Source organism: Talpa europaea (assembly GCF_964194135.1).
Source record: "Talpa europaea genome assembly, chromosome: 7".
NCBI lineage: Eukaryota > Metazoa > Chordata > Mammalia > Eulipotyphla > Talpidae > Talpa > Talpa europaea.
In genome coordinates this window covers 5616215-5638829 of record NC_140074.1, presented here as the reverse complement: position 1 = coordinate 5638829, position 22615 = coordinate 5616215, and the positions used below count along the sequence as shown (strand labels likewise).

The following is a 22615-nucleotide window of genomic DNA, read 5'->3' as shown; positions in this document are numbered from 1 at the left end:
GGCAGGGCAAGCTGCTCAAGCCCTGGCAAAGGGTTGGAAGCTGCAGGGAACTGCGAAATCTCTTCCATCACTGCCGCCTCTTAGTGTCCCGTGCTCAGAGATAAAGGGAAGCTGACTCCCTGGCATCCTGGAACCTGCTCTGCGCAGCAGGCCTGCCGGCCACCTCACACACAGTCTGCAGGCAGGAAGGCTCCGCGCTGCCCAAGAGGCCAGATGCTCAGTGGTTCTGGGTGAGGGAGGACCCTCAGAGAGAGCCCATAGTGCTTCCATGTCATCCCTGGGGACAGTGAGCTCATGCCGCAGAGGCAGGGGCTCAGGAGCTGGGGTGCAAATGCTGAGCAGCCCAGGCTGTGCATCCTTAGACAAGCCAGGCCCATCTCTGAGCTGCAACTTCCGTTGAGTTGAAGGAGGGTCACTACAGAGCCCACCTCAGGGCTGCTGTGAGAGTGACGAGACCCGTGGGGGGCTACCACGGAGGGTACCTGGTATGAGTGTACCCTGTGCTGCCGGGGAGACCCAGCAGTGGGCACTTCACTGCCTGCAGCTTCCACAGCGATGACCTGAAGCTCAGTGCGCCCAGGAAGGGCAGGAGGAGCCCGGACCAGCACAGCCAGCGGCCGTGGTGATGACACAGCCGGGCTTGGGGGGGCTGGTGTACTTTCTGGGGTAGGGCCAGGGTCAGCAGGGGAGCAGGGGATGGAATCCCTCTAGCTAGCCAAACACAGTCCCCAAATATGGCAAAAGGTGGGACCAGCAGCAGCTGGAGTCCAGTCTCGACACCTTTTGGGGAGCAGCCCTGCCCCATGACTCATCTTCTGGGAACCTGGGAATGTCCCCCAGCATTCCCAGTGTGCTGAACTCTGATGGTTGGGAACCTGCTCCAAGGCCAGAGGTGATGAGAGGTGGACACCAACCCGCGCTGGCCAGCAGGGTCCTCGGGCCAGGGGTCAGTGCCGGCAAGGGGAGGGGCCGGGTGGCTGTGCTGCGGTCACGCTGGGATGGCCCGTGAGCTCAGGAGAGCAGATGGTGCACAGCAAGAAGCAGAAAGACAGAAAGAGTGGCGGGCGGGACGGCTGCCCTGCCTCTTGACGGCTCTCCAGACTCCCCAGATGGCTCCGGGTGCTCGGCCTGCGTTCGGGCTCCGGAGGTTCCTCGTGTCGTTATGTAACCAGCTCCTCTGTGCGCTGGATTCCATCAGGTGTAAGAAGAAACCAACTTTATTTTTCCTCCAGTGGCCTTTCCAGCCTGCTCTGTGGACTCGTTCTACCCCCCGCGGCCTTGCCACTGTGAGGCACCACAGAGTCCAGCCCCCTCTGGCAGTCTCGCCTTTCCAGACAGTTCAGCGTCGTCATCAGAAGTCTGGGTTCCCAGATGTGGAGGCCTGGGTGGGGGAGGCAGGCGGGCAGCGCCTTCCCTGCCTTCCCAGCCCAGCTGCTCCCCCCTCTGCCTACTGGGGTTTGTGGCCCTTGGGGTTGAGATGGAACAGAGGAGGCCACTTCAGAGTCTCCCTTCCGGGTGCCTCTGACTCAGCTCCCCAAAGGGTAGTGTTTCTCCAGTTGATGACTCGAGACTCCTTCCAGGGCTCCTGGCCCCTGTGCTGCCCTGCGCCCTGCAGCGCTTGCCCATCCTCCTTGCGGTGTCCTGGCTTTACACTTGACGTGAGCCCGACAGTAGTGCCTGTGCTTGGAACAGTCCCTTGAAGCCCCTCTCACATCACTTAGGGTAGGGGGGCTGCACCCTCCCTGTGGTCATGGTGGAGGGACATGTTTTTCCTGCATTTTGACAGTCTTGGGGGCGTCTGTGAGCTCATGCTGCAGCCCCTGCCCAATTTGGGGCCACCCCACTGCCAGGGTGCTCTTGCACTAACCCTAGATCGTGGGGCCCGTGTCATTTTGTCCTTAGCCTTCGGACCTTAGGTCAGACCGAGTCAGAGCAAGGGCCTGCTTAACACTTTGTTGCACTTTAATGTCCCCTGTTTGTTCAGCCCTGTTAGCTGGCTTTCTCAGCCCTCCATCACGAGTCTTCTCCAGACCATCAACTAGATGAGCTGGTCTGAGGGAGTCAGGACAGACCCCTCGAGCTGCCGGAGAGCGCCCTGGTTTGTGAGCACTGAAGTCTCCTGATGCCATGGGGCTCGGAATCCCGAGGTTTCTCTTTCAGTTCTGCTCAGTATTTGGGGGAGGGGCCTGCTCAATGCCGCTTCTTAGGGAGCACCACTGTCCTCTTGCCCCACTCCCCACGCGAGTTTTCCTTTCCTGTCACCTCCTACGCACCCCACTCCACTCCAGGGCTGTGGGGCGGGCGTCTATGGCCTGGGCCAAGGGGAGATATTCTCACCCCGTAGCGCCCGCATTCCACCACGACCCCTACAGCTGGCTTTGGAAGAGGGGGCTTGGGAGAAAGGCGTCAAGAACCCGCACTGTGCCGACCCTTGGCACCTCCTGCGTCAGCTGCCGGGCATGCTGTGGGGCACCTCTGCCGGCGGCCTGACGGAGCCCCGATTCCGCCTCCTCTGTGAAGAAGGCCCACCCCACCCTGGCAGCGCTGCTCTGAGGGTCACGCAGAGACGCCCCTGCGAGTCGGAGCTCGTGGTAGGGGTCAAGAAACATCGGCCCTCTTACCCCCCCACCCCACCTGCGGCTTTGCTGGGTCAGTGCACATGGCAGCACCGCTGCGGCACTAGAAAGAGGGGCCGCTGGGTCCTCAGGGCCTTGTGCCTTTCAAGTTTCTATATGCACGTGGTAAGACTGCTCCTGAAATACCCGCCGGCCGATACCCTCACCTTCCCCCCCATACCTCCCCACCCCCAACCCCCCCATCCCCGCACGCGCTTTCCACCCCGCCTCGGTGTGCAGAGGCCCTGGTCACTGCCCCTGGCCTGGGGCCACCAATGGCCTAAGCTTGTGTTGCGCCCACTGGGTGCGACTGAGACACCGTTTCTTGACTGCTGGCTCTTTGTGTGGCTTCTGACGTGTCATCTCACGGCGTTTGTGTCTCCTCTTCATTGAAGGAACGTTGAGTGTAGCTTGAATATTCACCCTGCATTTACCATCTATGTTGCGAATGTTTTTTTCTCACAATATTTGTGTTTTCGTCTTGGCTTTGTTTTATTGGAGGGTAGGATAGGTAGGGTTTTCTTTAGTAATATGTCGTTGCCTTTTACCTCACGGTTTGGGGGTTTCCACCTTGCCTCGTGGCCCCTCCCCCCCAGACTTGCTTGACAGGAAGGTGGTTTTGGCAGCAGGTGTGGGGGCTGGTTGCCCTGGCTCCTAGTCTGGGGGTCGCCTCTCGATAAGAGGACTTCCCGCGGCCGGGGCAGGGAGTCCTTGCTTTTGACCTGAGCAACTGAGTAGGAGGCGCCATCCAGTGAAATGGGATCAGACTCAGGGGATGTTTCAGGGTTGACTGTCTGCCGAGGGGCCTCCAGGGCAGCCAGGACCTGGCAGAGGTGAGGAGGATGAGCCACCCTGGGTTAGGGTGAGGCCCGACAGCGGAACTGCCCAGGACGTGGCGGAGACCACAGCCCAGTGTGTGTCCCTGGTGTGAGCCGCTTCCTGGTGTTGCTTCCAGAGGCTCTGGGGAAGGATGCCAGGAGGGCGTTTGGAAACAGTGTCGCACAGGGCAGAGGTGCCGTGTAGCACTCACGGCTTTTATTGCAGATTTGTGGCAATACAAGGATAATCTGGGAATATATTAAAAAAAACAAACCTTCCCTTTTATATACACAAAACATGCTACATGGTACACTTGGTGAGGATGCTGAGGTAATAGGCGCACACCAGGCCTGGCCAGGACCAATGCCCACGTCTCGACGCCTGACCACACGCCCCGGGAGGGTCTTGCCTTCTTCACTGTCTCTGGCTCCCTGCTGGGCAGTGTGTGGTGTTCCAGCAAGGCCCGAGGACCTCTGACAGCCGCCACTTGCTGTGCACTAGCTGAGGGGCTCTGCACCCTGATTCTTGAGTTACTCCCCAGAAGGGGCCAGTTCTCATTTCTGTGGCACCGGGGCTCTGGGGGACCGTGGTTTGGGGAGGGCTGTGGACTCTGAGAACAACAGGGCCTTTGGTCTGTAGCCACTTGGGGGCCCTGACAACCAGTGATGTCTCTTCACTTGAGTGTCTCCTGGGCAAGGTAGGTTATTATCTCTGTGAAGGTTAAAATGACATGTCGGCTACAAGTGAGCAGGAAAACACAACGGCGATACATTATCTGTGGCCAGCGGCCAGCTCTGGGGCCTGGCCGTCCCTTTCCTGACCAGAAAACTGGAGCCCTGACTGTCCCCTACTCAGAGGCTGAGGAATCTGAGGAAAGATGTAGAAAGATAACGTGAATGAAATGGTCAGGGGAAGCTGAGCAGGGAGCAGCAAGATGCCTGGAGCAGGGCCAGCGCTGGGGGCGCAGCAAGGGCTCACCCCCTGGCCGAGGGGTCATGGAGGCTGGAGTCCTGAGGTGGCGAGCAGTGGAGCAGTGTAGAGGGAGGCAAGACTGAAGTTTGATTAGGTGCCGAAAGGGGTTACTGAGCGAGGAAGCTGAGGAGCCCCGCGAGAAAGCACTGCAACATTCCTGGAAGAATCCAGGCGGGTGGAGGCCGTGGCTGCTCCCGTGAGCTGGAGCTGTGCAGGCGGGCCTGCTCTTGGAGGCCAGTGACACATGCTAATGAAATGTTTTTTCCTAAGAGAGAAATTGCGGTATCAGGGTGGTCGTGAGGCGTGGACATGGGGTGAGGGTGGGGGGGGCGTGTGGTATGCCTGCAGGTGTCTGGGTCGCGCCTGCGGTGTGGCTCTGTGTGCACATGTGCGTGTGGCCACACGCGTGCACCAGGCAGGCTCATCCACATGTGCATTGTGTTTTTATTGTAGGGACTTCATTTGTTTAAGGAAAGACTTGTCTGTCGGTCTGTCCTGTCTGGATGGTGTGAAGAGAACTAGCGGGGACAGAGAATACTGTGTCCGCTCAGTTCCACCAGTGACTTGGGAAAACAGAATCCAGCCTCCCAGCCCCTCGGCGGCCTGCGGGGCCAGCGTGGCCAGGAGCTCCTGGCGGGGCTGGAGGGGGCCGGAGGGGGCCGGGGGAGCTGGCTTAGTGGAAGGTGTTGGGGTTGGGCCGGATCATCATCACCACTTTCTTAAGCGAGTAGGAGCCTCCGCGGAACTCAGCCCAGTAGACTCCATCCTGGTAGCGGCTCCGGTAGTGCCCACCGCGGTACCAGACCCCGTTGAGGTTGGAGTGGGCGCAGGCGTTGTACCACCAGCCTCCCTTCTGATAGTGGGCGCAGTTTCCTGCAGGAGAGCAAGGCAGGACAGGGTCAGGGAGGAGGGGGTCTGGCCCGTGTCCCTCCTGTGCTCCCGGACCTCAGCAGAACCTTCTCTGGGGGGCAGTTGGAGCTTGAGGGTGGATTGGGCTTTGGACCTGCCGAGACCTGCCTCGGGGTTGGGCCTTCTGACTAATGAGCCCTGTGACCTTGGGGAAGGGACTGAACTTCCCTGGGCCTCTGCGTTGTCACTGTAAAATGAAGATCAACAGAATGCCCAACCACACCCCCCCCTCCCCGGAACTGAGGGGGTTGTGTGAGGGCGCCCACTCGGGCCCCAAGTCCAGGGCCTGGTGCCGAGGAGCAGGGGAGGACTTCATCCCACATATCTGGTAGAAAGAGGAAATGGCCAGAGGTGGGCGGTGAGAGGCCAAGGAGTTTCTCTGAGGAATATTTAGGAGTCGAAAGTGTTGGGCCAGGGTCTTTATAGAATGACAAAGAAAGTGTTTAAGGGGAAGTGCTCCTCTATTCCTCCCTGGCCTGCCCTCTAGCTAAATATTTTTAAAACTTATTTCACAGAAGAAAAAAATTTTCCTAACACTTTTGGCACTGACACGGCATGCGGAAATGGGCTGCGGGACGAGCAGTTTAGAACAACAGCAAAAGCATGGGCAAGGTGGAGGCAGGCGTGCGGGGTGCCTCCTCCCCAGGAAGGCGGGGAGAGGAGCCACTGCCAGCTGGGGCTGCTCCTAATCAAAAGGGAGCCCCCAGTTTCCTGATCAGGCCTACGAAGGGAGCTTGGGAAGGGCTGCCCCACTCACGGTTGTGGGTTGGGTTGCCCAGACCTTGGAGTGGGGTTAGGAGGGAGCAGGCAGGCTGAGGCAGAAGGCTGAGGTGGGACCAAGCCCCAGGCTTGCCCAGAAATTTTCCTGGGCTCCCCTAGGCCATGAGGGGAGGCCATGAAGACCAGGCAGCCATGTGGGATTTGGAGAATGGAGTGAACCCTCAGCGTGCACAGCCTGCCTGCTGGAGGCCCACAGACGCCAGAGGAGGGAGGCCCTGGGAAGCTTGTCTCCAGGAACAAGGATCCACGTCCTGGCCATCCCTAACTGTGCTGCTGGGCAGGCCTGGGGCCGTAGAGTAGTGTCCTCCCTCCTCTTGACTGCTCTAAGAAATGCGGTCACAGACCCTGTGTCCCCAGAGGCTGACCGGCTCTGAGGCGCCACCTTCTTGCCCTTCTCTTTGGCCAGTCACCTCCCCTTTCTTAACGGGTTTCTGCTCGAAAGCTCCCCTAGGGATGGGGTTCACAGGATAGTCCCCCACTTAGGACTTGCCACTTTAAGGTGCAAGACAGACACTTTCCCTAAAGCCTGGTAGGATTCTCCGAGATGCTGGGAGCCACGGTGAGCCACAGCCCCATCAGCATTTCCACTTTGGGTATTTTCAACTTTCTGTGGGTTTATTGGGATGTCACCCCAGGGTACAAGGAGGATCTGTCCGTGCAATAAAGGTCCCTGTGGAAAAGGCCCACGGGAAGGAGCCCAGACAAAGCATTTCAGGTACACTCTCGGACTTTCTCTCCTGTAAGGGAGCTGTCGTGCTTACTGCCAGTATGGACATGGAGGCCAGAGGGTGAGCACCTGCCCGAGGATGCCGCACTGCAGGAGGGGGGCCGCCTTGCACCCAGTGTGCTGGTGTGGCTCAGAGAGGGCCTCCGCCAGAATTTCTGCACCTTTTGCACTTTCCCTTCTTGTAAAGGCCACTTTGACTCAGCTTTGCAAGGGGGCCTGTAGGCCACGGGGGAGAGTGGACCTGCAGGGACAGGAGCAGGCTGGGCCGCTGGCCCTGGGGTCTTTCCACGTTCAGGCCCTTCTCCTCCCCACCTGGGCTTGCCCTACTGCCCCTACCTGTGTAGACGTCATGGTCTCGGTCCAGGGTGGTGAACTGCTTGCCGTTGTGCCAGGTGAAGGAGTCGCCAGCATTGCCATGGTAGCGCCCCAGCCGCAGCTTGTAATACTCGCTCTCAGGCTCCAGGCGGAAGCTGGCGTACTCCGCAAAGACCTTCCGGCCAGACCAGTCCTCCATGGTTACCAGCAGCTTGTAGTTGCCTTGGTTTGTCAGCCAGTAGATGTTTTCCAGGCCTAGCCAGTACTCGCCATCAATGTTCCCAAACCCTTGCTGGGGAGACAGAGGGGCGCATCAGTGTGGGACAGGCAGCGTCCTCAGCTGTAGGGCCCGGTGCCAGGGGTGGGGTCTAGAACAGGCAGAACAGAAGGCAGGTGGGGCTCCATGCCTCCCACCCTGGACACTGGCTGGGTGAGTCGCTTTGCCTTTCTGAGCCTATCATCGTCATTCAATCCTACCTAGAGGGGCCTGTTGTGAGCAAGGCGTGGCGTGAACCCCTGGTCCTTCCTGTCACGTGGGGAGCTTTGTTGCTTTCCATAGGGACACGTGTGACATGGCGCAGTTGGCAGGACACAGGCCCATCCCTTCTCTGTGCTCTGGTCTCCTCCATGCGGGCTGCCCACAGGGCCTGTGCAAACTCCAGCACACACCCCCTACTCCCTCACAGGTCTGCAGCCTAGAGGTTTGTGTCCTGACATGTGTGTGGCGTCTGCATGGCAGCTAGTGGAGTCCTGGGAATGGCTGCTGGACGACCAGTAAGGCTAGTGTTTATGAGCCCTCATGGTCTCACCACATGTTGTTCTGTGAATCCTCTGAGAGCCAGGCACCATTTTTGCCCTCCCTAGAGTGAGCAAACTGAGGCCCAGCGAGGTGCAGGGCCCCATAGCACACCCGGGGGAGAGGTGGGACTTGAGTTCAGCAGCCAGTCCTAATGGCTGTGCCCCACGGCCTCTAAGAGAGAACAGGGTGAGGAGGGAAGAGTTAAGGAGCGAGTCCTCAGACACCACTACATGAGAGGCCTGAGGAAGATGAGCAGAGATGGGGCTGCTCAGGAGGTGGGTTGGCGCGTGGCCAGCACAGGAGGCCAGGAGAGGGCATGGCAGGTGTCGCAGCTGAGCTAGTCAGAGGCCTAGTGTCAGAGCCTGGGGATCTGGGGGCCCTCTGCCACTTGCCAGCTATGGCCCCCTGAGCAGGTTGGTTGGCTTGGCCATCTGTAAGTGGGGTCCACAGTGGTACCTCCCTCTGAAGGCTGATGTGAGTCTGAGCACAGGAGTGAGGGAGCACTGGCCTCAGTATGCCCGGCCTGGCACTTTGTGCTGGTACCACCTCTTTGTTTAGGGGAGCGAGGGAGACACTGCAGAGCCCAGGCAGCCTTTCTGACCTCGGGATGAGCTTTCAGTGCTTTTGGAGCGAGGCCCCAGCCATGGGCCCTGGTGTTAGGACCCAGGATGCAGGCTCCCTGCCATGGCCCATTGGGAGGCCCTCCCAGAAGCCTGATCTTCACCCTAGGGGCAGCAAGAACAGGTCTTCTCTCCCAGAAGCCCCAGTGGGGGAAGATGCTCCCCACAGCGGCATTTCTAAATCCTTCTTGCTGCAGGTGTTCACGCTGAGCCTCGCAGGTCAGCACACACCTTCCCTCCTCTGCCACAGCTCTTTCACTGGCCGGACGGGCCTCTCTAGGTGGGCCAGCCGCTCTGTGGGCAGCCCAGACACCCCTGGCTCTCACCTTGTATGTCTCCCAGTTCCTGAAGAAGTTGACGGAGCCGTCCAGGCGCCTCTGGATGACAGTCCAGCCCCCGGGGTCATGTCTCTGGTCGCACCACACCTGCATGAGACGGTTGGTATTCTCCGGCTTCACCAGGTAGATGGAGCTGGTGTCATGGCCATCCTCCAGGGCCTGCAGGCAGTCTCTCCAAGGGCCTGGGGACACAGACACGTGCAGTCACAGACCTGCCTACTGCCGAGCACATTCACCCACCTCCACTGCCCCCGAGCAGGCGCAACCTCTGCAGGCTGGGAGCCACAGGCCTGCAGTGCCAGGCGGGATACTTGATGTAAAGACAAGAGCCCCGACTAGAGGTCAGGGCCCCTGGACTCCGCGCTCACTGTCACCCCTGACTCTTGCAGGGTGGAGGCTTCCTTACCTGGACACGCCCTCAGTTTTCCTTGTCATGTTTACCTCCCTAGAGATTGTAAGAATTCTGAGTCATGTGTGTGGAGTTCCTGGAGTGATTTTCTTTTAAGTTGCCCACATTGGCAAGAAGAGATGTGCTTCCCTAAAACACATGCAGCGTCCGGCGTGTGGTGCCTCTCCAGGGCTTCCTACTGGTGAGCGGCTGGCTGCTCTTCCCAACGGCCTGGCCGAGACTGGCTGGGCCGCCTCCCTTGACTCCACACTTGCCTCTCAGTCACAGTGACGACTGTGACTTGCCTGGGATCACAGGGGCCCGTGGAACCCGAATCTGACCATGTAGCCAGAGGCTTTGGGATATTTCTGGGATTCAGGCACCAGTCTCCACACATCTTTGGGGGTAGAATGACCAAGTTCCACCTCATCTGTGCATTTTCCAAAGGAAGCTCCCATGCCCAGGTCATCCTCTGACAGGCGGTCCATGAAGCTGGCCACCTGTGTCTGAGACACCCCTGATCCTGCCTCCCTTCTGACACTGACACCAGAGGCTGTCCGAGATCCTCTGACTCCACAGAGGAGGGCACGACTCTGAGGATTCGGGTTCTAGGAGTCTGTGAGGCTCCCCACCCTCACTTCACGGCGCCCTGTGTTTGGTGTCACATTGGCAGGAGAGCAGAAGCTGGGGTCACCCAGGTCCGCATGAGCTGGGCTTCTCCTTACAGATCTGAGGAAGGTTTCCAAGGCCTAGCCGTAGAAGTGCTGCTTGAAAAGAAATAAAATGTCCACGTTTCTCTACACAGAAGTCCCCAGACCAAGGGTGGATAAGATCAGAGCGCTAGGAAAAGCCCGTCTTGTTCTTTCTATTAATTTGTGTTTGTGTTCAGCAGCGCTTTGCCGGTGCCAGCGCTGGCAGGCTCTCTGCCGGGCGGCGGAAGCTCAGGCAGGGCGGCGGCTGCTCTGGTGCCCAGCGAGGGAGGAGCTGGCCTCCTGGCCTTCTCGCAGCACGAGTTCTGGGGAATCCTGCCCTTTCCCTCGTGTGTGTGGGAGGGCGGTGGCGCTGGCGTCCGTGGCAGGTGCACTCGGCTTTTCCCGCCCAGGACAAACTTCTCAAAGTCTCCTGTCTGCCGCCGGAGCTTGATTAGCCCACACGTGATGGTTAAACTGGCAAATTTGGGCAGTTTTGATCTGACACCTCAGCTGCCACCTCAGCTCTCCTGAGGCCCCATGGCAGAGTCTGGTCATCCCCACCTGGAGCCCGATGGGACGGGAAGGCAGGGCATTGCTGCCTGTCGCCCAGTCCCCATGTGGCACTGGGAAGAAAGGCCACATGCCTGCGCGCAGCTCACGGTTAGCCCGGGGCTCCTCCCAGCACCCTCCAGGAAGAGGCTTCTCACCTGGCTGCCTCCTGCCCAGCCCTCTTTCCCTGCAAGGGTGGGGGCAGGAGCCCCAGCCCCACCCCACCACAGATGTGGCACCAGCCACTGCTTCCTTCTTTGCCTCGTGCCTTGTCCATCCTGGGGATGGAGAGGCCAGAGCATTCATGAAAGAGAAAAAGGTTCTGGTTGTGTTCGGCCCACAGCCCCGGGGACCAAGCAGAGAATGGGAGTCTGTCCCTGACAGCTGGAGCAGCGCGCAGCAGTGGGCGTGGGAGGCTGCCCAGCCCTTTCCCGAGTCAGAAGTCCAGGGGAGGCCTTTGGGTGCCCCTGCCGGTGACGGAAGATCCGGCAGAAGCCTGCAGAGTAACCCCCACCACCGGGCCGAGCAGCCAGATCTCTTTCTGCAGAGCTGCCTCAGGGCTCCTGTGGAGTTCTCAGACAGAAGGGCCAGTTTAGGAGACGGCGCCACATGGGGAGAGGCTTCCAAGGCCCCCAGAGAGTGGCGGGCCGGCCCCATGTCTGCGGGCCTGAAGGGTTTGTGTGGGTGCCATTAGCCGTCCAGCCCTGCCTCCGGCGTTTCCACAAAGGGCTCTTTTTAAAAGACAAGAGTATTCAAATGTTTTGGGGGTCACCAGTCCCTTTCAGAAATTGAGAAAAGGTCTATACTCCCTATTCAGAAAAATACACATACAGCTTTGCTGACAATTGCAGAAGGTAAATGGACCCTCTGATCCCAGGTTATGAACCCTGAGCCCTAAGTGCGTCCCAGCTGGGGCAGTGAGAGTCATGATACCGTCGTAACAAGCTCTGCTAGTCGGCGCGTGCTGAGCCTCTGCTGTGCGCCCACCTGGTAGTCACGCACACACGAGGGAGGGCGAGTCTCCCCACTGTACAGGTGAGGAAACCAGAGCCCAGGGAGTTTCCTCGCACCTCGAGGTCACTTGGCTGGTAAGGGGCAGACCTGGTCTAGGAGCCCAGGTGTCTGGGTGGCCCAGAGCCCCCACCCTCAAGTTCTCTTCCTTTTCCTCAACCAGAGTGCACACCAGAGGGGTCTGGGCCGAGCAGGCAGGTGAATCGTTTACACGTCTTTGTCAGCTTGTTACACCATTTAAAAACCTTAATTGATGATTTGTTTCTCCTGTCGCCTTATATTGTGCTACCCTTTGACCTCTTTTCAACTCTCTGAGTGCCTGTCATGAGGCAGGAGTTTTCCATTTTTTAAAGACAAATCTGGCATTTTCTCCCTTGAAGACATCTGGGTATGGCATGCTTTCTAAACTCACGGAGTAGGTGTGGAATAGGACACGTTTAGTGTTTTTGTTGTTATGAGACATCTCTGTCTCCAGGCCCTTCATTTCCCATGAGACTCAGGAGCTGGGCCCCCACCAAATATCCCGCTTTCCAGCAGTTTTCCTTCAGAAACCCTTTGAGGAGCTGCAGCAAATCGGCACTCAAACACTTTCCCTTTCCTTCTTACATTAAAGGCAAGACCAGTGAGAAAGGCCTGAAACGTAAATGATGAATGCAAACTATCCGGGTAAAAAAAAAGTTAGTAGTGAAATTCAGCAGCAGTAGATAAGCTACCGAGGAGCAGAAAAATGGCGGCAGGAAGATGATCACTTGACTCCTTTAAAACGGAAAAAATCTGCTCTGAGGGAAATCTGTAACTGTTCCCTGTGAATAATGGCACCGAGGGCTGGGGACACATCTCACTTTGATTCAGGAATCTGTGGAGGAAGTGTGGGCTGGGGCTGGGATCCCCGACGTGGAGCCAGGGGGATGACTGTGGGCTCAAATCTTGGTGACTTGGGGCAGGCCTGTTTTGAGGCTCAGCTGCTGCTTCTGTAAATGGAAAAGGACCCTGCCGGTTCTGAGGGTCTCAGGGACAAGAGTGCCCACACATGACCGGCCGGGGCAGGTGCCCAGCGAGGTTTCTTTCTCTTTCCTTTGAAAGGTGGAACCTGATCATCTCCCTACTCCCCCCTCCTCACACCAACAAGTCACTGTATTTGTTTTTGATTTGCCAAACCTGAAGCTGAGATTATTGACTAACAGATGATTTCCACAAAAGTGTATTTTAAAAGCCAGAACTCCTGTGGAGAGGACCACAAAGCTATGTTGAAGTGAAGAATGGACATCTCTCTCAATGAAACCGCGTTTCGGTGGCAGCGGGCAGTGCTCTCCCCGGGAACAGTGTGAAGTGCCCAGGCTGTGTTTCCCTTGGCGGCCCTTCTGAAGGGCGGCTCTGCCCCGAGCGCCAGGCCAACACTAACTCGGCGGCACCAAGGCTCCAAGTGGAGTGAGTGCCCCGATCTCATCTCTACAAAGACCATATTTACACTCTGGAGAGCTGCAGCCAGGACATTCCACGTGAAGGGGAGGGAAGCAGAGCCGCGTGGCCAGGCCGCGTCTGCTCGGGTCCCTGGAGAAGCAACCCGGGTAGAAAACACAGAGGACCTGGAGTCGGGGATCACAGGAGAAGGGATGTTGGCGGTGGGAACACAGAGTGTGCAGATCGGGGCACTCAGGCCCTACTGTGGAAGCCAGTAAGTGCTGGAGGTGGTCAGGGTTGGGTGTCTAAGTGCCAGGAGTCAGGCACACAGGGACATGGCCTCCCCAGAAGCGGGGGGCTCCGGTCACTGAGCCAGCCCTGACTGCCCCTGGGCAGGGCGTTTCTGGTCCAGCTGGCTTGGACCTAAGGGTCACGTTCTGGTTCTAGTTCCTCTGAGGGTCTAGGCAGACCAGCCTTAACCTGACATGCCCCCAAGGCCGCGGGGGAGAAACGGGCTTACCAATTGCAACAACTTTCAACACAGTCATCCCCCTGCTAGCCAGTGGTGGCCCCATGAATATCTGACCAAGCCAACCTCACGGGCGGGCGCCGGGAGGTGGGCAGCCAGTGGGCCTGTGCGGACAATGGATGTGCCCACGCCGGGGAGGGGGCAGAGCCCTTCCCTCATGGCTGGCCCAGCAGTCTGCCAGGCTCTTTACCCCCAAAAACCAAGCTTTGGACCCAGCCAGCTGAGGCCTGTGGGCTGTGAGAGGGGGTGTTTCGGTCCACGCCCGGCACTGGGGAGAGGCTTTTGCGACAATGCTAGACATGCTGCTTTCCTGTGAGACGCTCGTGCTGCTTTCAATTATGCTCCATGGTCTGCCTCCAAAACGTCTTTTTGCCACTCCCTGAAATGTCTTTTTAATAGGACAAATGACTAGTTGTTGAAATTGGGGCTGGAATTTCCTACCCAAAGTCATCCATCTGAGTGTCAGGCCGTGGACGGCTCAGGTGTGCCAGCGGGTGCTCGTGAGGGCAGGGGAGCAGATGCCTGCCTTGGAGGGCACAGAGCAAGTGGTACTGCTCGGCCTTGCTTCTTCGCAAGGCTGGGGAAATAATGTTTTCATTCTCAACACACAGAGTCTGTGCCAGTCGCCACTTTTCAGTGAGCCAGAGCAGAAAACAATAACCTAAACCCACACCAGCGGGCACATCCCACGGGCAGCTCGGGTTCCTGCTGGCCGCCGCTAACGTGACATCATTCTGTCCCTCCTACGAAGGGCTCCAGATGCTATGCTGCCACTCAAGCTTTTAGTCCTTGAAGGGCTCAGGGCCTGAAGCCAGCGAACTGTTTTAGGAATTTGAGACCTAAAGACATTTATTGGCCCTAAAATATGAAAAGAAAACTGCGAAATCAGAATTTATAAGTATATAATTCCATTTCTACAAAGTATAACATCTTGTCAGGTTCGTTAATTGTTAAACTTAGCCTTCATAAAAATGTTACTACTTTTGAAAACAATTTGTAGGTTGGATTTTTCTCACTTCCCAGGAATTTCTCAACATGCCTGATGTTTGCCGAGAAATCAGAGCCAACCATAAATTAATTGCGTTACTCTTGGCCAGATAATTTCAAAAGCAAAATTATTAAAATCCTTTAAAATTTTTTACAGTAGAAATTATGGTAGATGTGTGAGCTGGGTGTATTTCAGTGCACATGATACACTCTGAGGCTTCCCAAATAAGAGCCCCCAGGGCCTGTGAGAGCATGAAAGGATCTCGTTTCTGCCCATTTCACCTCAGGATAAACAGATGTTGCACTGTTGCTTTCCAGAGAACCCTTCCAGAAGCGCTGTGCCCATTCCTGAGTGGAACCTCAGTACCTGAGGGCTGTGAAGCAATTTTAAAATGATAGGAGAGGCTGTGGGGGGCGCGCTGTTTGCAGAGTGGGCAGCTCTCTGGGGTTCATGTGGTGGGAGTGAAGCCCTGGGCCACTGGGAGCAGTGGTGACCATGGCCAAGACCGTCTCAGCCTGGAGATGGTGGCGTGTTGCGCAGGCACACGGTGAAAGAGCTTCTCCCAGCCGTGACTGCCATCCACAGACCCCAGGTGGTGGCTGGGTGGCTGTGCCCGTCGAGTGCCAGCCTGCTCACCCTTCCAGGAGAGGCAGTCCGCTGGTGGGCTTCTTGGGGGTTGTTCTTGGAGAACGTGTGCTGGCTCTCATTGATTAGCTTTTTAATTTTCCAAATGCTCACAAATCTCGCCTTATTATTGTTCCTGTAATTTTAGTGGGGCTTGAACATCAGCCAGTTGGCATGGATATTCTGGTATTTCATCCTTTCTTTCTGAAAACAGGACACTTGTCCAGCTCCACCTGATCTTCGGGAGGTCTTGCTGATTGCTGGCGGTGGTTCTGAGTGCATCTGCCCATCTGCCCTCAGCCGCCTCCCTCCGCTCCTCCGAAAGAGCTGCTTAGGGAACCTCAGGGTGCCTGCAGTGCCTTAGTTCTCTCTACCAGTATGAGAAGGGTGCCCACCTTGTACCTGCAGTCTCTTACCTGCCAGGTGCTTTATGTGCACTTTTACCTCACGCTCGCCAGGCCCGCAGAAGTGAGGGAACAGGCCTGGAGAGCTCCACCACTGCAAAGGGGGCAGCTGGGTTAGATCTCAGCTCTGCTGCCCAGCCCTGATTCCCGCTGCTGCACGGGCGGTGCTGTCACACTGTGGACTTCCTGGGGGGGGGTGTGTGTGTGTGGGGGTGTCTGTCCCACTCTGCTTCTTTAGGCCTTCTTGGGCCACGTCGTGCACGTGTACCCTCTGCTTGCCCCCTCCACCTGCTCACCAGTTTGAGCTGCCTTCCCCTTTGTCATCTTCCAAGGATGAGAGCCAATAGCAATAAGTCCTTCTGGAGACTGGGACCCCACAACAAAGGGTAATCAGCCTCCAGACCAAACCCCGGAAGGGAAGCCTGCCCCGTGGGGACGCGGGGCACCTCTGCTTGTCCTGTTGGGGTTAGTGCCTGGCGGCTAGTCTTGTGTCTTTCAGACATTACCCCCAAGATACCTGAATTTCAACATGCAAAATTTGAAAAAGCTGTTACATTTGTCTGAAAGCTGAATTTCTCAGCAGAATTTCTCTCTGTCTATACAGTAATTTTAACTATTAAAAAAATCTATTAAGGAAAAATTACTTATTCATTTATGAAAAAGGATGACATAAAACCACTGCAGGCCCTCTAGTGCCTCCAGGTCCCCTTGAAGTCCAGGACCAGGCCGGCAGGCTTGTTTTCAACATGCCCTCCTTTCAGCATCATGATGGGAGTGGAAGTAGAGTCCTTTGTGCTGCAGGGACTGCAGGGGGATGGCTCTGGCCCCCCAAAGTCTGCTGCCGGCATCCTTGCCGGGCATCCCCTTGTGTCACTCTCACCATGGTGCCCTGCCATATCCTTGACAAACCTGGCCAACTTGGTTTCAGCCAATGCAGTGTGAGGCCGACTTCATCTGCCGCCTTTACCCCTTTTTTCTGGGGGAGCAACTCATGGCACAGACTCACCATAACAGTCATCTGCATGGCTGGGGAACTGGCCACACAGGCCGGGAAGCCAGGATTTTCTAGATTACTCTCCGTTTGCCAGGTGCCAAGCTGCAGGAATATTCAGCCACAGATGCCAGATCACCGCTTTTAACAGTAACAAGCTGATAGTTTATCTTCCGGGGCTTGTAAATAGCCTGAGCATTTGTCTGAATGTCTTCCTTGGAGCAGGGGGGGAGCCTGCCAAGGCGCTCAAAAGGCTCTTTGTGGTCTGCTCCCAAGGAGGAGGAGAAAAGAGAAGCAAAGCACAGGAAGACGACCTACCTCGAGCTCCAGTGGTTTTGTTTATGGAGAAGCTCGCAAAGAATGCGCTATGAAATGGCACTGGATCGCGTCATTCCTGTGAATTCGGGATCTTTCTGTGTTCAACAATAGCAATTTAGAAACGAGATGGCACAGCACAAGCTCTAGGGGCAGGAGGCCCGGGCAGGCTCTCCCCCAGCCTGTGACCTTAAGGCCCGAGCAGCAAGTCACCCGTACCGTCTTCCCGGGGCCCAGTGCTGCTCAGCTCTCCGGGCCCTTCAGCCTGGGAGCCGGGACAGCTGGAGCTGATCTAGAACAGCCAGACCAACCGCTGTTTCCTGGGACAGATGTGCTTTTCTTTCGGAAGGAAAGGATGCCATGCCGTGACCTAGCTCATTCTCTCCTAAAATGTGGCATTGTGCCAGCAATCAGTCTGGCATACCTAGGTCCTAGCTCGAGGGGGGAATAAGACGTAGGGGGAAACCCAGGTGGTCTGTGCCTGCCTGGCCGTGGACCATCTGCTGTGAGGGGCGAGCGGTGCCTCCCTGTTAGCAGCAAAGTGATGGTGTTGCCACCGAATGTGGCCCCCAAAGCAGCCACTGTATTTACATATCTAGAGTTAGCATCATTTAAAAAAATCATGACTTCCAACACAGTTATGTGTTGAGATGCTCAGAAGTCACCCCAGAGCATGGGCCCATGAGTGAGAAGGAGAGGCACTGTTTCCTGGGGGAGAGCGTGCCGTTTCAGACACTCCTAGCACAACACTAACTCATTTCCACTGTCTTCATTTTATTATTCCTTTATTTTTGCAACACCTCGGGGTTACGCACTGTCTACCATGTGAGCCTTCCGCAGCTGTTCATATGTGGAAGGGGCTGGCTCAGCGGGGCCCTCTAAAGTTTGAGTTCGGGGCAGCCTGCTCTGGCCAGCTCATGGTGACCATGGCCTGCGTTACAAGAGGCGCGGGAGGCCAGTGGCAGACCCACCAGCCCTGCTCCAGGACTCTTTGACAAGGAGCTGCTTGGAAGCTGGCACCTGGGGCCAAGTCAAGCGTTTATAGAGTGATATTCGCACCAGCTCCCCTCCGCCATCCCTGGGAAGTGCGCATTTTCCCAGAGTGGTTAAGACAGACTTGGGCTTGAGTCTTGGCTGAGCCATTTCCTAGCTGTGTCTTTTCGGCTAAGTTGCTTAACCTCTCCAAACCTCCTTATCGCGAAAACTGGAGATCCGGACACTGGCCGCGGCTCTGCACTGACAGGCTATGGCTGGGAAGCCGCGTCAAAGGTCTGAGATGCCCCTAACAAGCTGTAATACTTTGTGACTTTATGTCCCTTCTCTTATCCATTGAGAAACAAGCAGTTGATTAGGTTCTCTTAGGAGAGAAAGCAGTTAGAAATGCCTGCTCCTTTTGATTTTTAAAGATTTGTTTTAGACCAAGCCTCCCTGTGGCAGCTGGTGACGCTGCCCTCTGTTCCCTGGTCAGTCTCTAGGATGGGCACCACGCAGGAGGGCTGGTGCGCGTGGCTATGTGGGCTGGGCTGCGGAGTAGAGTCCAGGCCTCCTAGAAACCCCGTGGGAGAAGGCCACAGCAGGGACTCCATCCTGTGCCTTCCTTCGCCTCCTAGAGAATAGCCTCTGCAGCTTTTCTCTCTTGACTGACATTTGAGTGTGTGTGTGTGCATGTGTGTGTGTGTGTGTGTGTGTGTGTGTGTGTGTGAAGAGCTCACAGCGAAGGCCAGGGTATGTGTGAGATGAGGAGGAAGGCAGGGCAGCAGCAGCCACTAAACCCCCAGAGAGAGTGCAGGGCAGAGCCACTTGGCCTAGGCCTTATCTCCAGCATCATCCTAACTGAGTGCCCATCTGGCCAGACCTTAGAGATAGGATAATACCCAATTGATACACTAGGGATGCCAGAAGCAATCTGGGCCTCCCTCCCTCGGGCTCTTGGTGGCCTGGGGCCAGCCTGTTACTGTGTGGTTAAGAATGAGCTGCTGCTTTTAGATTTTCAGGGCTTATCTGAAAACCCCAGGGGAATTGCGAACCTTGGCCTCAGCCCCCAGACCAGAAGAGCTGATGGCTCTGGGGCCTTGGAATGCCAGATCTATAAGCTGCCAAGGTTTGAGTGCAAAGGTGTTGCTGGCTGAGTGATACCCTGGGGAGGGGGAGAATCTTTTGGGTCAGAGCACAGAAGAAGGCTTTGTCTTCCAGAGCAGAATCTGCCCCCAGGCTCTCAGAACAGGCCTGATAAGAGCTCCCTGCTGATTGGCTAAGAGAGGCTATCTGCTTTTCCCTCCAGGGTTAGTGCCAGCCAGAAGGAGGCAGGCCCCTCCCCCAGCCACTTTCTTCACACAACTGGGTGCTCCTATGGCTCCCTGGTGGGAAGGGTCACTAAGTTAACCTTGAATATCTGTTACTAATGATCAGTACTGACTTTGGGAGGACTTTGCACACAAAAAAAGAAAAAGCTCAGTTGCAGTGCCTTCAGGTCATCTTCTTAGTAAGATCCTTGCCCCTCCTTACCAGGCGGCTGTGCTTAGAGGCCAGACCTTCTCTCTCCAGTAGGAGAGAAAAGACTCGGTTTGTGCAGAAGCCTTAGAATGTACACACACAACCACGCTGGACTGCGGATGTGAAGAAGCAGGGGATTTGAATCATTCAAGATGCCAGAGTAGGGTGTGCCCCTGGACTTTCACCCCGGTAAACCCCTCTAAACTAAAGTCCCTACCTCTGTCCAATACTGTGTCCTCTCCAGGCAGACTCAGTGGGGCTCAGACACCTCTCTGTGGGGCGCATATGGGTTGCCACAATGACCACACAGCGCACAGTTTTCACTGCCTTCCAGATTTCAGATACTTTGCTATGTTGGGCCCATACATCTCATACCATTCTGGAAATTTTGGCCTTCATAGATGCTCCCTCTCAGATAAATCCTATGTCAGACCTAATGTGACTTTGGAGCCTAGAACTGGTGGGCACTGGATGACCCTAAAGCTTTCATGCGGCTGCCACCTCCTCGGACCAAGTCCTGGAGGTCAGGGGCCATAGTTTGCCCAGCACCCTTGTCGGGCACTGTGACAGGGCAGAGTAGGACTTAACTCCCCTGGGCTGTCCCACTGGCATAATGTCATGTGCCTGATGGTACTGAGTTTCCACGACAACCCTGTGATGTTCTGGCTTTTGCCCCCATTTTACAGATGAGGAAATTGAGGTTCTATGGAGTTATGTAACTTTCTCACACGCAAAGAGCTAACAAGAGGTAGAGTCTGGATGCTGACTACCTTGCTCTTCCATACCCTGTATCTCCCCAAACAGAAAGTCCTGAAGTTGAGTCAGAAACCAGAGATGCCTCAGCACAGGTGCTCCCTGGGCAACCAGCGGGGTCAGCCTGGCTCACATCAGGATGTGATGGCATTCAGCGGAGCCTGCGTTTGGTGCTGTGGGCACGAGTTACCCCGTGGATGTTCGTCCTAGGGAGGCTTATTAGCATTCCCTGCCCTCTGGGCACTTCTGATTTAAAACAGACACATGTGTGGAAGGACCACGTCAGCATAGAATGCCAGCACTAAAAAGGGACTGTTTATTTATTTCAATTTCCTTGTTTTAAGAGAAGACTCTGAGATCAAAGGAAACACATAGTTACCATGTATTGAAACATTCCGTGAGCCCAGCGCTGTGCGAAGCACATTATTTCATTGACTCCTCAGGCAGGCAGTGCTTCTCTCCCCGATGGACAAGTGAGGAAACTGAGGCTCCGACTTGCCTAACGTGCCCAAGCTATCAGCGGGGGAGTCAGAATTTGAATCCTGCGCCAGAGCACACGTTCTTAACTCTCACACCCAGCAGGGCTTTGCTGTGAGGTGCTGGGGCAGGTGCCCTGCGCTGCCCCTGGCTCCCCCACAGGCCTGCAAACAACACCTCCCTTGTCCCTGCACAGACTATCCTGCTGCTCTCAGGCTCAGCCCCTCTCTGGAATTAGCAAGAAGCCGTTCTCCCCTGTGCCGGTGGTTATTTTCAGAAGTGTGAAATAAATGTAAAACAGGATATTTTCAGTATAAATACCTCCCTGCTTATATAATGAAGTGGTAGCAAAATCCCTGACTTAGAGCAGATAGGTGGTGAGGTTTTGCAGAGACATAGCCCATTAGGAAGGCTCACGGGGCCCTGGATGAACTAGAGGCTGAGCCTCAGGGGGCTGGGAGCCTTCCAGGCCCCGGGCTCCCAGAGCTCAGAGGGGTCAGCCCTAGACTGCAAGTGAGAAGACCTGAATTCGGATCCAGCCCAAGGACCCCGCACCTAAGAGCAAGTTAACCTCTCAGTTAACCACGGTGTGGAGCTGTGGGGGGCGATGATGGAATCTACACCCATGCACCTGGCCTCACTATCTTGGTGAAGCTTCAAAACCTACTAACGACCCTACTCACTCCGTGACGATATTCTGAGAATTACTGTTGCTTTTCTGATGAAACGTGTTTTAAGAGCGCACAGGATCATCACTGAAAGTTCTTGACCTAGCTCATGCTAGGGAGCGTGGGGCTTTGGCGCGTGCTCAGACCCACCAGCCTTCCCACTGCCGCTTGCTAGAGCCCTTCCTGGTCCTTCGGCCTGCTGTTTCCTGGCTCAGTGTTTCCCGGGTGCCGGTTCCGGGCCAGGCACAGCACAAGAGCTTGCAGGAGGGACGCCCTCCTCACCAGCACAGCATCTAGCTCTGCAGGCCTCGGCCAGAGACCATTTGTGCTCTCCCAAGATGCCCCCTTTCCTGGCTCTACCTTGGGGCACCCCTCTCAGAAATGTGGCTCCCGCTCCCCCCATCGCCCCCGCAGCTCCACCCCAGGAGGCTGGAAAATTGCACGTGTCCACTGGCCCAGCATCACGGGCTGCTCCTTTCCCCCCACTATGGTCACAGCCCAGGGAACCTGGTGCCTGGCGTGGGCCTGGATGGCGCGGACTTACCCGATGGCTTGTCTGTGGAGGACGGGAGGCTGGTCAGGGTGGGCATGGTGGGCAGAGGAGGCGGCAGCACCTTCAGGTTCTGGTCACTCTGGATCTCGTTGGTGGAGATCTGGTTGATGATGCGGTTGTAGGGCGGCGGCTGGTAGACGCGGGGTGGGCTGGCGGGGGGTGGCTGGGGCACGGGCCGCGCCGGGGGCACCCGCTGGCAGTGCTCCTCGAGCTGCGCGATGATCTCGGACTGGTTGTGGGCCAGCGTGGCCAGGTGCTGGTACTTGTGCTCCAGGTCCTTGTACTTGCTGGCCAGCTGCAGCATGTCGGCCGTCTGGTTGAGGATCCTGTTCTCCAGCTGGGAGAGCTCCAGCGCGTTGTCCCGCTTCCGGATGATCTCGTGCAGGAGCTGCATGTAGAGCTGCGTGACCCGCGAGTTCATGTTGCGGCTCTCCTTGCGCAGCAGCTTCACCTCGCTCACGATGCCGCCGTCCACCTCCACCAGCTGCTGCAGCGTCTCGATCTGCCGCTTCTGCTTGAGCAGCTCACTGTTGAGCAGCTCCAGCTCCTGCTTGTGCACGCGGTTCTCCAGGAGCACCTCAGGCTCCTTGGAGTTGACGCAGATGGCACCTGTGACCCGCTGCTGGGGCACGATGAAGGTGTAGGTGCACTTGTCCGGGGACTCGCCGGCCCGCTTGTACCTGTTCAGGTAGATGAACTCGCCCTGCGAGCCCTCCTCGGTGCCCTCTGCCCCTTCCTTCTGGCCCGCAGCAGCTCCCACGGCGGCCAGCAGTCCCAGCCACCAGCACGTCACGCCCAGCGGTCTCATGGTTCTCGCAAAATGGTGGCTATTCTTTGCGAACAGAGCCTGGGAAAACCTGGAAGGAGACAGAAGGGGAGCCTCAG

At 56.7% G+C, this 22615-nt stretch overlaps 2 protein-coding genes across 9 annotated transcripts in view; one reads left to right on the top strand and one right to left on the bottom strand.

The window, feature by feature from the left end:
- Window positions 1-22615, top strand: part of RALGPS1 (Ral GEF with PH domain and SH3 binding motif 1) — a gene marked incomplete at both ends in the record, with an annotated part of 184679 nt that overhangs the window by 75100 nt on the left and 86964 nt on the right. The window lies entirely within an intron of this gene.
- Window positions 4905-22552, bottom strand: ANGPTL2 (angiopoietin like 2). Its single transcript, XM_084237316.1, has 4 exons — window positions 21722-22552; window positions 8883-9076; window positions 7159-7429; window positions 4905-5279 (listed from the first exon to the last, which is right to left on the bottom strand). The coding sequence occupies exons 1-4, from the start codon at window positions 22536-22538 to the stop codon at window positions 5080-5082; spliced, it is 1482 nt and encodes a 493-aa protein (XP_084093442.1). The 5' UTR covers window positions 22539-22552; the 3' UTR covers window positions 4905-5079.

Bases quoted from the DNA above. Each gene is read 5' to 3' on its own strand.
- ANGPTL2 (XM_084237316.1), bottom strand. From the start codon at position 22,538: ATGAGACCGCTGGGCGTGACGTGCTGGTGGCTGGGACTGCTGGCCGCC. The intron at 7,430-8,882 runs GTGAGAGCCAGG...CTGTCTCCCCAG, and splicing joins GGAACTGGGAGACATACAAG to CAAGGGTTTGGGAACATTGA. The intron at 5,280-7,158 runs GTAGGGGCAGTA...GCTCTCCTGCAG, and splicing joins AGACCATGACGTCTACACAG to GAAACTGCGCCCACTATCAG.